This window comes from Berghia stephanieae, chromosome 3 (genome assembly GCF_034508935.2).
Source record: "Berghia stephanieae isolate SIO BIC M18660-M18661 chromosome 3, UCSD_Bste_1.3, whole genome shotgun sequence".
Lineage (NCBI taxonomy): Eukaryota > Metazoa > Mollusca > Gastropoda > Nudibranchia > Aeolidiidae > Berghia > Berghia stephanieae.
Genome location: NC_088362.1, coordinates 91372897 through 91390166, shown reverse-complemented (window position 1 = coordinate 91390166; position 17270 = coordinate 91372897). Strand labels below are relative to the sequence as shown.

General features: G+C 34.9%; 1 protein-coding gene across 1 annotated transcript; it reads right to left on the bottom strand.

The window, feature by feature from the left end:
* Positions 1 to 202: 202 nt before the first annotated feature.
* On the bottom strand, positions 203 to 16258 carry LOC144968813 (protein MIX23-like). Its single transcript, XM_078907521.1, has 5 exons — positions 16183 to 16258; positions 11844 to 11969; positions 8360 to 8506; positions 6527 to 6586; positions 203 to 680 (listed from the first exon to the last, which is right to left on the bottom strand). The coding sequence occupies exons 1-5, from the start codon at positions 16240 to 16242 to the stop codon at positions 621 to 623; spliced, it is 453 nt and encodes a 150-aa protein (XP_078763647.1). The 5' UTR covers positions 16243 to 16258; the 3' UTR covers positions 203 to 620.
* Positions 16259 to 17270: the final 1012 nt, after the last annotated feature.

Genomic DNA, 17270 nt, shown 5'->3' with positions numbered 1-17270 from the left:
CAAAATACAGAAAGCAACTCGAAAATCAGTTATAGGGGGATAGAAGACAAGTAAGTGACCTCCCTACCAACTATGGGAGGTCAAGAACCCCACAGTTTCATGGTAAGACCTTTTCTTATCAACTAGGAACCTCCAACATTAAAGACTATTCATAAAAAAGAGAATCTAAATTTATAACAAATAAATAATAATAAATAAAGGATATTATACAATGTCTTTATTGAATCATATAAGCAAATTTCCAATGTTTAAAAATAATCTGATGTACAACATGATAAAACAAAATAATCTTGACAATTATTAATCAACCTCTAAAATCTCATAATACAATATTTTCTACGATTGCATTGTCAGTTCTCTTTGAACCACTCATACAGAAGACAAGCACTCATTTTAACTTAATTATAGGGAGAGATAAAATCATCGAATATCTAAATAAAGATAATAATAATAATAATAATAATAATAATAATAATTAATAATAATAATAATAATAATAATAATAATAATAATAATAATAATAATAATAATAATAATAAATCCCTCTTAAACATGATACAATTCTGATGTTTTCCTCAGACACTTGACACACATCTTCATACTGTACATTATATCAATCATCAAATAACAATAGGTGCAGATGGCGGTGTGTATACATCCCTGCATCGCTCATAAAATACCTGGAAGAAACAAAAAAATAAATGGAAAAAAAAAATTAAAAAAAAAAGAAACAGATTTTAATTTAAGACGAGACTAGTTATTTGGTCATGGGACCAAAAAATATGTAGTATAAACCCAAAAGAGAGAATTTCCATTCTTACTGGAGTGATGTAGTGTAGTTCAGATTTATGACCTTGTGTTTCAGGTTAAATAGCAGATAGATGATGGGTGTCTTTTACGAGTTTCTATTTAATGAATTATATCTAAAAAAGGATTCATGCCAGTTTAATTATCTCAATATAAGTTATAAGTAAGGTTTTAATTTAACTCCTTTCATTTCTCTTTGTCAAAGTGGTATGGAATAAAATAATTCATTTCATTATTTCACCTCCGCAGCTCTGCCACAAATGAAATGTGAAACATGGGTGTCACATTCTAAATCATTAAAAATGAAAAAAGTCAATTCAGAAAAAAAAAGTAATTGAGAGAAGCAAAGTTTGTTAACAATTTGGTAAGCAATTATATCAATAACTGTAAGACATCATAGTTCTAAATAAGTAGCGAAAAAAAAGATAGTTATAGAGTCGGCCTTTGAAAAATAATCAGGGAATGCTCACTCAAGACCAGGGGTGAAAGCAAAAAAAAAAAATGTTAATGATCAGTTCTCAGTATTTTCTGCCAGTTCTATGAATGGCAATCTATTTTCAGGTAAAAAGGTAAATGGATGAAAGAAAATCTACACATTCCTGTTTCAAACATCCCCAGGCCAAAGAAAGGTTCTGACAGATTGTACAGATGCCAACAAAACATCCATCTACGTTAAGAAAAAAGACGAGGAAAAAGCAGAAAATGGGGGCAATGTGACAGAGTGGTATGGTCTTTTTTCCATTGAGTTCGACTGTGATGCCCTGAGCGAATCACCTCACTTTAGCTCACTTTGTGGTGTTGCACTACGGCTCAAGCCTGGGTTATTCCAATCTTTCATTGGAATAGACTTTAAAGACAAATTTTCCCATGGGAATGAATAACACATTATGTATAGCAATATGATGAAATAATTAGATACATTTAACATATTGACTGACATCAAATATGGTTTACACAAAAGATCATGCGAGTCTCAATTTATCACATGCACAGACTTTGTAAATCCATTGAACAAATGGACCACTCAGAGAAGTCCCCCATAAATGCCTAATGGCAAAGCCGGAACAGTATGGAATTTTAAACAATTTACTCTTACGTCCTTATTATCACTATTATTAATCACAGCCGTTTATTACACTAGAAATCTTTCACTTTAGTTTTCTACCGCCTCACCCCCGAATGGGAAAGACCCACCGTCGATGACGGGGAGACCACCGTGTGGTTACGTCATAACAGATGTCCAGAACGTGAAAACTGGCCTATATTTATCCCTGCTTGGATTTCATTGTCAGTCAGGCTATAGGACAGATTTCGTAAAATCGTTCATTTTTACACTGCAATTGCTGACCATACACTTCTTCAATATTTTTCTATTTTATATGGATATAACGGCCACATTTTCATTGATATCAAGAAATGGTGAGTATACTTTATTCTCTCTTGAAAAATGTATATTTTTCTATTTAAAATTAACCTGAAAAATATTTTTAATTGTTTAAAAAATTCAAATTGATGTTATCTGAGTTTTGTTACCCTAACACATGGTAGTAAATATAAGAGTAATAATCTACTTTTAATATAGCATTTATTTCAATGATTTGTAATGACCGGTTTCTGCACAATGAATGTGTAAACACATCTTGTCTAACTCTTTGTTGGCTAACAAAATAGTCCCGTATTCAGACAAACTCCTGAGACATAAGAACACGAGTCCAATTGTGATGATAACGTTATTGTTGTTGTTGTTTTATGGTGATGATGATGATGATGATGTTGATGATAGCGCAGTAATAGTAGTAATCGTAGTAGTAGTAGTAGTAGTAGTAGTAGTAGTAGTAGTAGTAGTAGTAGTAGTAGTAGTAGTAGTAGTAGTAGTAGTAATAGTAGTAGTAGTAGTAGTAGTAGTAGTAGTAGTAGTAGTAGTAGTACATACACACACTCAGAGAGAGAGAGAGAGAGAGAGAGAGAGAGAGAGAGATAGAGAGGGGGGGGGGGAGCGTGTGTGTGTGTGTGTGTATGTGTGTGTGTGTGTGTGTATAAAACTCATTTACGCACATTTTTAGCACGGAACGATTTTTATTGCTTGTTCAGTCAAGTTCTCATGATTTCTCTGTGAAAATTGAACTTTGAACCTATAACTTTCACACTGATTTGCCATTCTGTCTTCACGATTCACACCTTCCCTCGATATTCTTCTACCTCGCCCATTGGTACATTCAACGGGCGTGGGAAAAGAGGGTAGATAGATATATTATGACATCAAAAAGCGATGTGATCAAAGGTGGCGGATGATTGTGTAACATCAAAAGCCCGGTGGACTGCGCTACAAGGCCGAAGTTTCGAGGGGATATGTGATTTGAGTGGAGGGGCTTATTTGAATTTGCAGATGACCGACTGGTGGACGATTGAAATTATAATTGTCCTTTTTCAGCAGCCAATTGGAAATAAGTAATTGTAAACATCTGATTGGCGCTCCATGGATAGAAATCAGTTTGGAGGTCATGGGATGAAATTGCTGGAGAGATGGAATAAATTTGATATGAATCGAACTTAATTTGGGGCGTTGTCTAGGTGTCAAATAAGACTCTCGCAGACCGGTGATAAATCATTTTTTTTGGCCGCAAATGATACAGTAAACTTCTTTCTCTATCTTATTTTTGCTAAAAATATTTCAGAGTGGGTATATAGGCGGATTCCATTTTGAATAACGCGCATTTAGAACTATATTTTAAAGGAAAATTATTACGTTATTATTATTAGCAGGCATCTAGGCGATCACTATCGTATTATTACTAACAATCAATAATATTATTATAACTCTTATAATTACAATTATTATTTTTATTATTATTATTATTATTATTATTATTATTATTATCATTATCATCATCATCATCATCATCATCATCAATAATAACTAATGATTTTTTTTCTTTACTCAGATGAATGGTCATACTGAAAACAAGCATTGTCTCAATGCAAATGGACTCTGTCGAATAAGCTGTGAAAGGGCTCAAATGAGATAGGGGGTTAAAAAACATTTCATGCAAACTGCTCCAGAATTAGGAAGTTATTCCACCAGTGAAAAAAAGAAAACAGAACGTTGGTTAATTAGATGCTGTTTCTGTGAAATGTAACAATCAGCTGTTCCTTACAATAATCGTGAGGTTTTACGTATGTTAATAAAAAGTATAAAAATGTGTTAAGATCTAAACGTCTATACAAAGTTCAAAGGAATACTTATAACTTATCTTTACCTATGATTGTCAATTTATTTTAAAATAACAGTTCATTTTGATTATCTGATCATTAATCCTTCCCCCCCCCCCCCCTTCCCATCTTTTTCAATGCGTTTATCAGAATTTTTTATTGTCAAAAAATGGATATTATTTATTTTTTACTATTATCATTATTATTATTAATAATAAAATAATAATAATAAATTTTTATTATTATTATTATTATTATTATTATTATTATTATTATTATTATTATTATTATTATTATTATTATTATTATTATTATTATGAGAGAGAGAGAGAGAGAGAGAGAGAGAGAGAGAGAGAGAGAGAGAGAGAGAGAGAGAGAGAGAGAGAGAGAGAGAGAGAGAGAGAGAGAGAGAGAGAGAGAGAGAGAGAGAGAGAGAGAGAGAGAGAGAGAGAGAGAGAGAGAGAGAGAGAGAGAGAGATTCACGATTCGCACCTCACCGCGATATTCTTTTATGTTGGCTCGTGGTACAGTCAACGGGGTTGAGAGAAGAAGATAGATATTGAGTGACATCATCAAAAGCGATGTGATCAAAGCTGGCGGATGGTTGTGTAACATCAAAGACCAGTGACTGGTCTACAAGGCCTATCATATTCGTGGGTATGTGTGATTTGAGTAGGAGGAGCTTTCTTGACTTTGCTGATGACCGAGTGGTGGACAATTGAAATTAGAATTGTCCTTATTCAGCAGCCAATTGGAAATGGGCAATTGTAAAAAGCTGATTGGACGCTCCATGACAAGAAAGCAGTTTGAGGGACACGGTAGGAAAGTGCCGGAGAGCGTGGAGTGGGGATGAGTAAATTATATTGAATGAATTGATAGTAATTTGGGGCGTTGGGAAGTTAAATAAAACTCTCGGAAGCAGGTGATGAGTCAATTCTTTGGCCGCAAATGATTCAGTAAAATTCTTTATTCTTTCTTTCTTTCTATTTTTTTATTTCCTTTCTGTCAGAGTGGACATATAAAGGCGAATTCCAATTTTTTTTTTAAACGGGCATTTAGAACGATATTTTAAAGAGAAATTATTGCGTTTTACCAAAATTAGCAGGCGTTTAGGTGATAGCCACTACATTATTTTCATGAAAATGATCATTATCATCATCATCATTATTATCATTATTATTATTATTATTATTATTATTGTAGTTATTATCGTCATTATTATTATTATTATTATTATTATTATTATTATTATATTATTATTATTATTATTATAGTTTAGATCTATACAAACGTCAAAGGAATGTATATGACATATCTTTTCCTAAGAATTGTCAATTGCCATTACTAAAACCAGTTCGTTTTGATCATTTGATCAACAAACCCCTACAATTCGGTGATTACGCATTTTTTTATAGCTGTCAAAAAAGGATATTGCTGTACAGGTGAGCGGATATCTCAACAATGCTTCATTACAAAACGACTTTGATTATATATTTCTACTCTGTGAATATTGATGATTATTGCAGTATTTCTCATTTATTTGTATAAACTCAGATATATGTAATTTTTTATTATATCGTTTGAAGTAATTAAAATTTCTGACCCATTTTTATGGTTATTTCCTATAAAATCTAATCCCAAATGATCTACTAAAATTATATCAAATAAAAGTATGTAGATCACTAGATATGACTCTAAAATATCTTATTGCAACATCTAATAGCATCTTTACTATGCCACTTTGAACTTGAGAAAAAAATCATCAAAATAGGAAAAATTGCTCAGTCTCCCTTTCGGCACAGGCCGTGACTCACCATCTGTTATGAACTAGCGTCCGGCAACATTTACCTGTCGAACTAAAGTGAACGCAGTAAACGGCTGTGTAATATTATCAATATTATTGTTTTCATTATTATAATTAATATTATTATTATTATTGCTATTATTTTTTATTATTATTCAATAAAAATAAAATTGAACGAAGTATATATATATACTGCAAAATTTTTAGGCCCATTCATATCAAAGTACAAAGGAATATTTGGTTGATTACAATGTAACATCACCGTGTTTGAGAAGTCATTGGTAAGACAGATATTAACTACTGTGCAGCAGCTTTTTATTCATGAATTGAACACAATATTGTATCTTGTTAGTATCAATGAGGAGAATTGTCCTTTTCCAATTTATTGACTTTCTCATAAAAACCATTATCTAATTATTTTCAAAATCAAAATTTTCATGGCTCATTACTGACTTTTGTAAAAATGATTGCCTCTGCATGCACACTTTAAATTCCATGAAAATTTCGAAATTGTACTTTATAAAAAGTAATTGCTATATTTTTCTATATAATAGAAATAATATATCTAAATTTGGAGCTCTTATTAGTTACTAGAAATTATATTTCATCCAAACTTCTTGGATGAAAAAGAATGACCACAGATCCACAATAGAATGATTTAATTGTTTTTCTGATTGCCTGATAATTGAATTCAAAGTTACTTACTTTCAGGGTTCTATCTTTTACTACCTCCTCGACATTCATCTCTTGTTGCATCAATCGCAGCTGAATAGAAAAAGTTTAGAATAATGAGAAATAAATAAATAAAAGTCATAATTTCAATGACAACGTTATATAATTTAAATGCTTAAATATAACAGACCCCTTATGGTACCTGAATGACAGCTCAAGTAATCAATAAAACCTCATTTGTCTGACACATTACGTTCGTCACAGATAGTCACATTTAAATAAATCTAATTAAGTTAACGATTTGTGAAAATAATTATTTCTGGTGACAACACTCAGGAAGTAATCAAAACACCACATATTAACAAAATTGATCGATTGATGGTTTTAAATTCATATTGCCAGCACAGTGCTGTAATTAACAAGGTATGCGATGCAGACTTGCCAAAGCAATATTCATAAAACATGTGTTTTCTTTGCAAAATAGAAAAAAAAAAAAAGGAAAGGAAAGAACAAAATCAAAATATGACAATTAGACTGTAAAGATTTCCACTCTGATTTTTAAAAAATCATGACTTAAAAATGCTTGAGGTTACACCTTGGTCAGGGATCGTGGATAGCTCATACGGTAGAGTCACACTCTCACCACCAGGGATCGTAGATAGCTCATACGGTAGAGTCACGCTCTCACCACCAAGGATCGTAGATAGCTCATACGGTAGAGTCACGCTCTCACCGATCAGGTGGAGTTGTCGTACCAGTAAGGTCGTGGGTTCAAACCCACACCACCGCCGCGAACATTTTAAAATTCTCTATTGTCTTCTGGCACTTTCCTTCTCACTTCATCTCTTGTTGTTACCAACATAAGTGCCTACGCAGCAAGATTAGTTTTTGGCAAAAAAAAATTTGATCATGCAACCCCTTTGTTGGCCTCTCTCCACTGGTTGCCCATTTAAAAGCGCCAGCGTGTCTTGTTTATAAGTGTTTGGCTGGTATAGCACCGGCATATCTCACAGAGCACGTGGTCATGTGTAAATTTGAAAATTACACTTTAAGATCATGTAATGACCAAACGAAAATTTCGGAAAAAAGATCAAGAACAAAATTTGGTGATAGATCGTTTGCTTGTTTCGGCCCCAAGATTTGGAATGAACTACCACATGGTCTGAGGGAGTGCAAGTCTTTACCTACTTTTAAAAAGAATCTCAAGACACATTTTTACTGTATTTGTTTTTCTTGACTCTATATGAATCCTTGATTTGGCTATGAATTATTATTGTTGTTATTATTTTTTTCACTTAAAATTGATATTTATATTGTAAAGTGCCCAGAGCTTGTGTTTTACACGAGAATGAGCGCTATATAAATGTGTATTATTATTATTATTATTATTACTCCACTCACTTTTCTGACTCAAATGTTTACATTATACATTCAAAATAACAAATATAATAATACATAACAGAGAGATGATTTACAAGGAAAAAATTTCATCTCCCAAAACTCTAACTATACATTCGACTGTTTCCCTCCCTGTGAGGGTATACAGCCAGGGCCATAACAAAACCAAGTAATCTCATCCCAAGACAAAGACAGAAAGCATGTTGGAAAACAGATATAGGGGGAAGGAAGACACAGTAAGTACTTCTCTGCCCACTCTGGGAGGTCAGGAACCTCACCCAGGATTTTAAAGTCGCATGTCTTTTATAATCTTAATTTACTGTAAGGTTGCATAAACATCTGTAAAACACTCTAATCAGTCGTTTTGAGTTATGGTACTTGATGTCTTTATTTCAAATGGCGATAAATGAGAAAGTGAACCATATTCTTTTTAAATTGTAATTTAATAGGTATTGAGAGAAAACCAACCTTAGTTTGTTCCCTCCTTAAACCTTTGATGACATCCATGTTGTCAGGATCTTGCTGTCTTTTTTCACTCAATTTTTTAACATCATCACTCACAAGTCGTATACAGTGTTGTATAGATTTTTCCCTATGGTTGTAGGATGTCTGTATCTAAGAATGAGAAGAAAAAAAATAGAGGAAAGGTAACAATAAGATCCAACTAAAAGCTCCATTGTAATTTAAAAAGTTGCCCAGGGATTGCAAAAGAGAGCCAATGATCAAAATGTCTCTCCTGCTCTTAGTTGTAATATTCTTTGAAGAGGCACTGTTAGTAAAGTATAAAGTACTCAATGATAGTTGAGAACAAAAACTGGGGGGAAAAAACTGTGCGCATAACGTAAACTCTCAAAGTAATATAAAAATCAGTTGTCTCTGGTTAAGTGTAGTTCTCACTCCAAAAAAAAAAAAACAAAAAAAAAAAAAAAGAAGGAAAACAGAAAGATGAAGGTGAAGATGAAAAGAAAAAAATTGTAATGTGAAACAAGACATTAGGGATAGCCCAGATTATGAGGAAATGTAATGGGTCAACAATCCTTTCCTTTTCATCGTTGCTTTCATCAGTCATAATAAGAGATTCAATTTTCTATCTTCTATCTATTTGAATTCCCCCCCCCCCCCCCCCCCCCCCCCACACACACACAATCTCCAGTTTTTATCTGATTTTTGGTTGCCATTTATTAAGAAAGTTGGATTATCAATAAGTAACAAATGATTATGGCAGAAAAAAAATATCAAACATAACATTTTTGTTATATAAAAAAACAAAACAATTGTAGATGTTGATTATTTACTCTGTAAACTGATTTAAATTACAATCAACTCATTTTTACTGATTTTAAAGACAGACATTACAATTAATATAAAAATTTGTTTATTTACTGAATACAGGATGACCAGTGTGTACAGTAGTGCGGGGCGGTCCTTGGCAAGCTTAAGGACCACGGTCCTACGGTCCTTGGGAAATGAAGACCGCAAGGACCGGTCCTAGTAGGACCGGTCCTTTTCGACATTGAACATTCCTGAGAGACTGTTGGAAATTCGAACCGGTTTGACCTTTGAGAGCGTGGGATCGTTCATTCTTGAACCGTTAAAGACCGCTACACGATGAAAACCGTGGCCTACAGGAGTAAAACACACGGAGTAGTCACACTCATTTCAAATTGTAACCTAATTAGAGAAGAGGGGTGATGCCTTCTTTATTTGCTCACCGTACTTCATTGTTACTTCGATAATTTAATAAAATTTGAAATTTATCCCCATTAACGGAGATAATGGCATCGCCCAAGGCGTTGATCGAGTTGTTCGTGGCGTTGATACACACACGCAACTCCTACCCCCCCCCCCCCCCCCCCACACACGCACACACATTAGAGGGCAGCGAGCATTGAAGAGTAAGAGAGAGACGTGAAGTTATAATAAGAGGGGTGGATGAGGTGATAAGAGGGGTCGATGGTGACTTTTCGCCAGATCAAACAAACTCAGCTACCCATTCATTGCTGAGTAGACAGGGATTCAGAAAAAAATCGACTGCACCCGGGATCGATTCTCTGGCCCTTTGCGTATAAAGAGAGTGCTCTATCAACTGAGCTATCGGGGTCCCCAAATATTCTATTGGACTTTTTTAAAATTCAGACGTTATAACTGGGTTTTTTGGAAAGAAGAAACTAATGAAACTCATATTATTTGATTAGTAAAAACACCAAACGAAATTTTAATATTATTGTATTATTTTAAATGACAACACTGCGATAGAAAGGAGTGGTGACAAGAGATGGACAAAAGAAAACAAAAAATCGGATTTGCTACTTGCTAGGTTCGACCACACACACACACACACACACACACACACACACACACACACACACACACACACACACACACACACATCTTTTGTAGTCACATACATTTCAAACAATAACCCATTAGAGAAGAGGGGTCATGCCTTCACCATAGATCATTGTCATTGCGATCATTATGGTGTAGTAAATTTTGAAATTTACCCCGTATAATGGAATCGTCCAAGGCGTGCGCCTCCTGTTCCCCCCATCTCACACACGAAAGGGCGGTTTGCGGAGTGGAGGTTGGTGGTCGTCTGCCTGTATGGTCGTCTGTGTTGTTTAGTGGGGTGGGTGCGATTAATTAAGTGGGATGGGTGGTGATTGGTGGAAGATAGGCAACCGAAGCAACGAATCGCTGGGGAAGTAGTAGGCTATGGCGCGAGACCGTAGGACCGTGGTCCTTGCAAGGACCGCCCCGAACTAGTTGAAAGGTGATAAGAAGTGAGGACCGCCGCTGGTCTTCCCCTCTGGGACTGGTCTTCGGTTCACAGCTAAAAGACCGTCGGACCGCGGTCCAGATCTGTCTTCAGCGCGGCACTAGCGTACAGCATCTAAATACGATGTCTAAATAGTTTTGATTGACTTCTTCATCCACGTGACAAATGGTGATAGAAATAGACATTCCTCATTAATCACACAATTTTTGTTCAATTATGCAGGAGATAGGTCACACTTTTCAACTCTCATCCATGATTAGAATTGTCACTTTCCCTATAGTAAAGCTGAAGCTGTGACTGACGTATGGAAGATTGAAATGACCAGCAACATGTCTGGTCTTATCAATGCCTGCGGTGTGCACTTGAAAGGGGTGTAACTGGTCATGATTCTATAATCAGTGTTTCAGTCAAAAATTTGAGAGACTGGTATTGAGTCATTAAGTTGCTACTCAGGTTGAATCGGCTAAATCCTTGCAAATCACTCCAACTTGTTCCTTCTATGGACAAATGATTATATGGCTTTATAGATTTCCAAGAAGATCAACATCAAATGAAGTAAAGAAAAATACAACTAAAGCAGTTGGGTATCAGATTTAAAGTATTCTTCCATCCAATGTTGACTTTAGTCATTTTTCCCCCTCATGGAACAACCTACCGGCGGCAAACAGATTTTGATCAATATTAAATATTAAGACCTTTTAAAGATGCACCATAAATGATCAGGAAGCTACCAAAATTGTTGTTTTCTTTCTCTTGGATGAGCACATCGACAGCAAAACTCATTCTAACCAACAACAACAACAACAAAAACCCAAAAAACAAAAAACAAAGAAAAACAAAAAAAAAAAAAAAGAAAAAAAAAAAAAAAAAGAAGAAGAAGATGATGATGATTATCACAAAAATACTAACATACAATAGCGGTGAACAGGTTTATTATATCATTAGAAATCAAATATAGAGGTACCTTCTGCTTTCTGTACTCTAATGATTATTTCACTTGAAGAATGAAAGCCAGTAGTAATAAAATAGTGCCTGAGATCAACCACAACACTAACAGGACTGGTTGAAAAAAGTGATGTTCGAGAAATGGACTTATCTCACATACATGTTCACTTCTAGCATGACAGACTGCTTAACCAACTCTAAGTCCTATGGATCAAGTAATTTACTTACATCATCATAAATATGTCTACAATTTGAAGCCACATCAACATTTCCTTGAAATGACTGGGTGGGAAGATTTTTATTTAAGGCATGGACAATACGATCATCAATAAGTCGAAGCTTTTTCAAGGCATCCTGAAAAAAAAAAAAAAAATTAGGAGCATTGACAGATTTTATACAAAATGAATTGTAATTCCACAAAGATGTACTTTAAATTATATATGAAAGAACAAAATGCCAAGAAACGTGTCAGGTAAACTGTAAATTGCCTTGTGGGACACTGGGCTGAATATCAAGTTTTCCGTAGTCTGAGACTGAGAGACCTGGAAAATTGTTTTAAGCTTTGAAGAACTAAGGTACAAAACTGCACACTTAAGAGAAAAAAGAAAAACATTCAAAAGAGATTGGACAAGAACAGCTAAATTATCAGTCAACTAACTAATCTGCCATCTAGTCTAGGTATGAAGTAAAATTAAGATTTAGGTGGTCTTTCCAACTACCATTCAATGCAATACAGCTTTGATATATATATATATATATATATATATATATATATATATATATATATATATATATATATATATATATATATATATATATATATATATATATATATATATATACACACACACACACACACAAAATAACAAACTTTTAAATAATGGACCATGAAATTAAAAACACAGAAGTAAAGAGTACCTTCTCCCTCATAAAGACATGTTGCATCCATCATGCTCTAATCTTCATTTGTTGAAATTTTTCTTCTCTATACAAACTGACCCACAACAAACATTCCTATCACACCTATGTACACATCTTATTTGCAGGTCTGAATGCAAAACACAATTATGGACTTGCTTTAACTAATTTAACTGTAACATAGAAGCTGAATACAGAGAAGTGATAAGTTGTGGAACGAATTTTTAAAAAATTAGCTCAAGATAGAGGGGTGGAAACTGTTTGTGGCCTTTACCCTGACTCAGGGTGAAAAAGGCAATAATGATGATAATGAGTAGTAACAGAAAATATTTCGCTTTGATTTAAGAGCATTTGCAACAAGTACATATGTCACACCAGACATTCCTTTCATTCAAACTCCATCCAACTCGGAGAATACACACTTGATATGATTCTCAATACATTTTGTTTATTTGTTTAGACCATTTCTTTGATTTATTCTCCTGACAAAGGTTTGCATCTGAATCGTTCATTGTTTGTATTGATTCGAGACCTTTTCATTTTCCCCATTTTAATAGTACCAGACTTCAGACAACCCCTTCCCTACTACGAACTGATCTAAATTCACACGATGGAAGTTTAAGTAGGTGCTTGCATGACTTGGGTGTTGAAAAACCTGGTGACAAAATACCCCGAATTTCAGGTGTTGAATAATCCGATGACACCTGTCTGGCAATAACAATGGACGATTATACAAAGACACATTTTTGAAACTCCACTCTTTTAAACATTTATCCACATTCCAGAATATGGAAAGTTTTGTAATGCACATAGAAATAAGTAAAGTTAATCAAATATCAAGCATAAAATTAACCAACAATAAATCAGTCGATGCATAGTGGGTTAATATATACGCAATATGCGTCGACATTCATGTGCGTGTCATGGCTGAATGGTTAAGTCATCTGCCTTAGAAGGCTTGCCGGAATCGACGCTGTTTGTTTAGTGTGTTCGAATCCTGGTTCTGCCACTTTTTTTTTTTTTTTAGTCTTCTTTCTACAGACCGTTGTAAATGATAAATGTTCACTAAGAAACAGTATGGCTTTATCGCAGGAAGGTCAACATCACTGAAACTAATAAGACTCTTAGAGATGAATGGACTGAAGCTATCGATAAAGGCAATGGAGTGGATTGTGTGTAAATGGATTATCAAAAGGCCTTCGACACAGTCCCACACAGAAGACTATTGAATAAATTGAGAGTGAGAGCATACAAAGTTGGTGAAGAAATGATTAGTTGGATAGAACACTATCTGATTGGAAGAAAACAACAAGTAGAAATTAATCAGTCATACTCTAGTTGGCAGGAAGTAACTTCAGGGATCAGTCATTGGACCAGTTCTCTTTATCATATATAAATGACCTACCTGACATTGTTGACTCATCAGTTTACCTCTTTGCTGATGACACATAGATTCAAAATTATAAAAGAAGAGACTGATAGGAATATATTGCAAGATGACCTGAGGAGACTAGAATCTTGGAGTGATACATGGTTACTCAAATTCCACCCTGAGAAGTGTAAAATTCCTGCATGTTGGCAAAAGTGAACCAAGAGACAACTCATATATACACTTTGATGTGTATTCTATTGAAACGGGTTAAAGAAGAAAAAGACATTGGAGTCACTATAGACGACAAATTAATTTTTGATACACGTCAGTGAAAATGTAAAAAAAGCCAACTCTATGTTTGCCGTCATCAGGCGCACATTCCAATATATCTAAACAAAGAGACATTCTTACCCCTCTATATAATATAAAGCGTTTGGAGATCGCACTAAGACTATGCAAGCTCAGTTTGGTTTCCTTACATAGAAAAATACGAGCTTATTGAAGGTGTTCAAAGGAGGGCCACAAAACAGTTGCCTGGACTAGGATTGCTAGATTACGAGGAAAGACTGAGGAAACTTAATTTACCAACCTTGAAATACAAAACAGAAGATATAGGGGCGACATGATAGAACTTTACAAGATGATAAGTGGTAAATATGACCAAGACATGACAGAATTTATCAAATGGAGGAAAGACTTCACAATAAGAAAAGACACCAGAGGTAACAAAAAGAAACTGCTCACACAAAGACCAAGATTGGATGCGAGTGTGAGAAAACACAGTGTTTTAGTTGTAGGTTTACTGCGAGAATAATGAAAATATGGAACAGTGGCGTTTTTATGCACCTCCATTGGAGGTGTACAAAACCGCATCGTTTTAATGCAACTCCATTGGAGGTGTACAAAAACGCACTGTTTTTATGCACCTCCGTTGGCAGTGATGGTAAATTAATGAAAATGTTGCTGCATACGTTCATGAGGTTTAAATAGTTTTAAATTGTAGATTAGCTGATTAGCATGCTGCTTAGTGATTACCGATGTACGCTTATACAATGATAATAAATTAAAGAATAACAACAATAAATTTAAAAATCAAAAGTAAAAAGAACATGGCACACAAATACTGATCTTAAATAAATAAATAATTTTAGAAAATTAAAATCAAAGTTTTTTTTAAAACATGATAAAAAGGTTCTGAAAAACAAAACAAAAAAAAAAAAAAGAAAGAAAGAAAAAAATGTTGTATTTCTCAATAACAATAAAGTAAACTTAAAAAAAAAATTTGTTTAAGATGGGAATCGAACCCAGTACGTTTAGTTTAAAGGTAGATACAACAACTGACAACTTGTCCACTGCGCTACAGTTACAGAGCCACCTGACTGTTCATCACATTTAATAGGCCCTAATAATAAGGTCTTTCTAAAACATTATTTTACCTTCAATGCAACTTCTATTTTCTGGTTTTATATTTCGATTTATTAAATTACTATTATTTTTATTTTAAAAAATCAATATAAATTCATTAACAAACACATTCTACTAATTCTACAGATGTCACAATATTAATATTATTAATATTATAACTAAAACTTTTGTCATGTCCAAATACAAGAACACAATATCGTTGATGAAATTGGGTGGGATGCGCATGCGTGACGGAGGTGTATAAATACGATCCGTTAAGATACACCGCCAACGGAGGTGCATAAAAACACTACGATATGGAACAGTTTACCAGATTCTGTTGTGAATGCAAAGCTTCAAGAGCAGACTAGATAAATATTGGTCTGACCAAAATGTTTTGTGCAATTATAAATGCGCTTTAGATTGTAAAACCGGAAGAAAATTAAATCACAAAGGCGATGAAGAAATAGAGTTATAGAGGAGTATAGAGCCTGGCGAAGAGGACCTTCCCTTCTACTTCTACTTCTAATCTAAAAAGGAACTGTGCTGGAAACAATCCATAAGTATCATAAGTAGGACCTCTCGGTAGTCCTCCCACGAAAAGTCCAGAAAGACGGGTGTCTGCGATTAATTGTTTTTCTTTATTGGCAGACATGTCTGGCAATAACGACACCGAATAATTGTCATTGAAATGCCTACTATTAGGATTATTGACCCAAGAAAATTGTCCTTCACTTCACTTCAAGGGGGGGAAATGTATTGAATACCCCAAACAATGCATCATAGAATTCCCATGATGATACACAAAGCCCGATTCAGGGTAACAGTGTTCCAGCAAATTATATAGATATAAAGTAAAGAGTGGGAAATAACCTGAAATTTCATAAAGTCGTCGCATGGTAAATACGACTTGCTTTCCGTGGGCGCAGCCATTTTGAACAGGGCCAAGCCGGTAAACATTGCCAGATATTATTTGACAACAAGATATGAAGTGAGTAGAAAAGTGCCAGAAGACAATAGAGAATAAAAATTTTCCGCGGCGGTGGTGGGGTTTGAACCTGCGACCTTATTGGTACGACAACTCCGCCTGGCAGGTGAGAGCGTGGCTCTACCGTGTGAGCTATCCACGAACACAAAAATATTCGTTTCAAACCCAAGTCATTTCTAGATCCCTCTCTCACCCACTTCTGGGACCGCCGATTCGTTCGCCCACCACCATCGCGAAGTATTTTGACCAGCAGTTAAGCTTAATAGCCAATATTCTCAACACAAACATATAACATAGAAACGATTGAGACATTGAGTATGCTCCGGTGTATGGGGTGAATTTTTAATTCAGAAAAGTGAGTGGAGCAGGCACTTATGTTGGTAACAACAAGATATGAAGTGAGTAGAAAAGTGCCAGAAGACAATAGAGAATAAAAATTTTCCGCGGCGGTGGTGGGGTTTGAACCTGCGACCTTATTGGTACGACAACTCCGCCTGGCAGGTGAGAGCGTGGCTCTACCGTGTGAGCTATCCACGAACACAAAAATATTCGTTTCAAACCCAAGTCATTTCTAGATCCCTCTCTCACCCACTTCTGGGACCGCCGATTCGTTCGCCCACCACCATCGCGAAGTATTTTGACCAGCAGTTAAGCTTAATAGCCAATATTCTCAACACAAACATATAACATAGAAACGATTGAGACATTGAGTATGCTCCGGTGTATGGGGTGAATTTTTAATTCAGAAAAGTGAGTGGAGCAGGCACTTATGTTGGTAACAACAAGATATGAAGTGAGTAGAAAAGTGCCAGAAGACAATAGAGAATAAAAATTTTCCGCGGCGGTGGTGGGGTTTGAACCTGCGACCTTATTGGTACGACAACTCCGCCTGGCAGGTGAGAGCGTGGCTCTACCGTCTGAGCTATCCACGAACACAAAAATATTCGTTTCAAACCCAAGTCATTTCTAGATC

Coding starts and splice junctions, on each gene's coding strand:
- LOC144968813 (XM_078907521.1), bottom strand. CDS start 16,242: ATGGCTGCGCCCACGGAAAGCAAGTCGTATTTACCATGCGACGACTTT. Junction 8,507..11,843: donor GTAGACATATTTATGATGAT/GTAAGTAAATTA, acceptor TCTCATTCTTAG/ATACAGACATCCTACAACCA. Junction 6,587..8,359: donor TAAGGAGGGAACAAACTAAG/GTTGGTTTTCTC, acceptor TTTTCTATTCAG/CTGCGATTGATGCAACAAGA.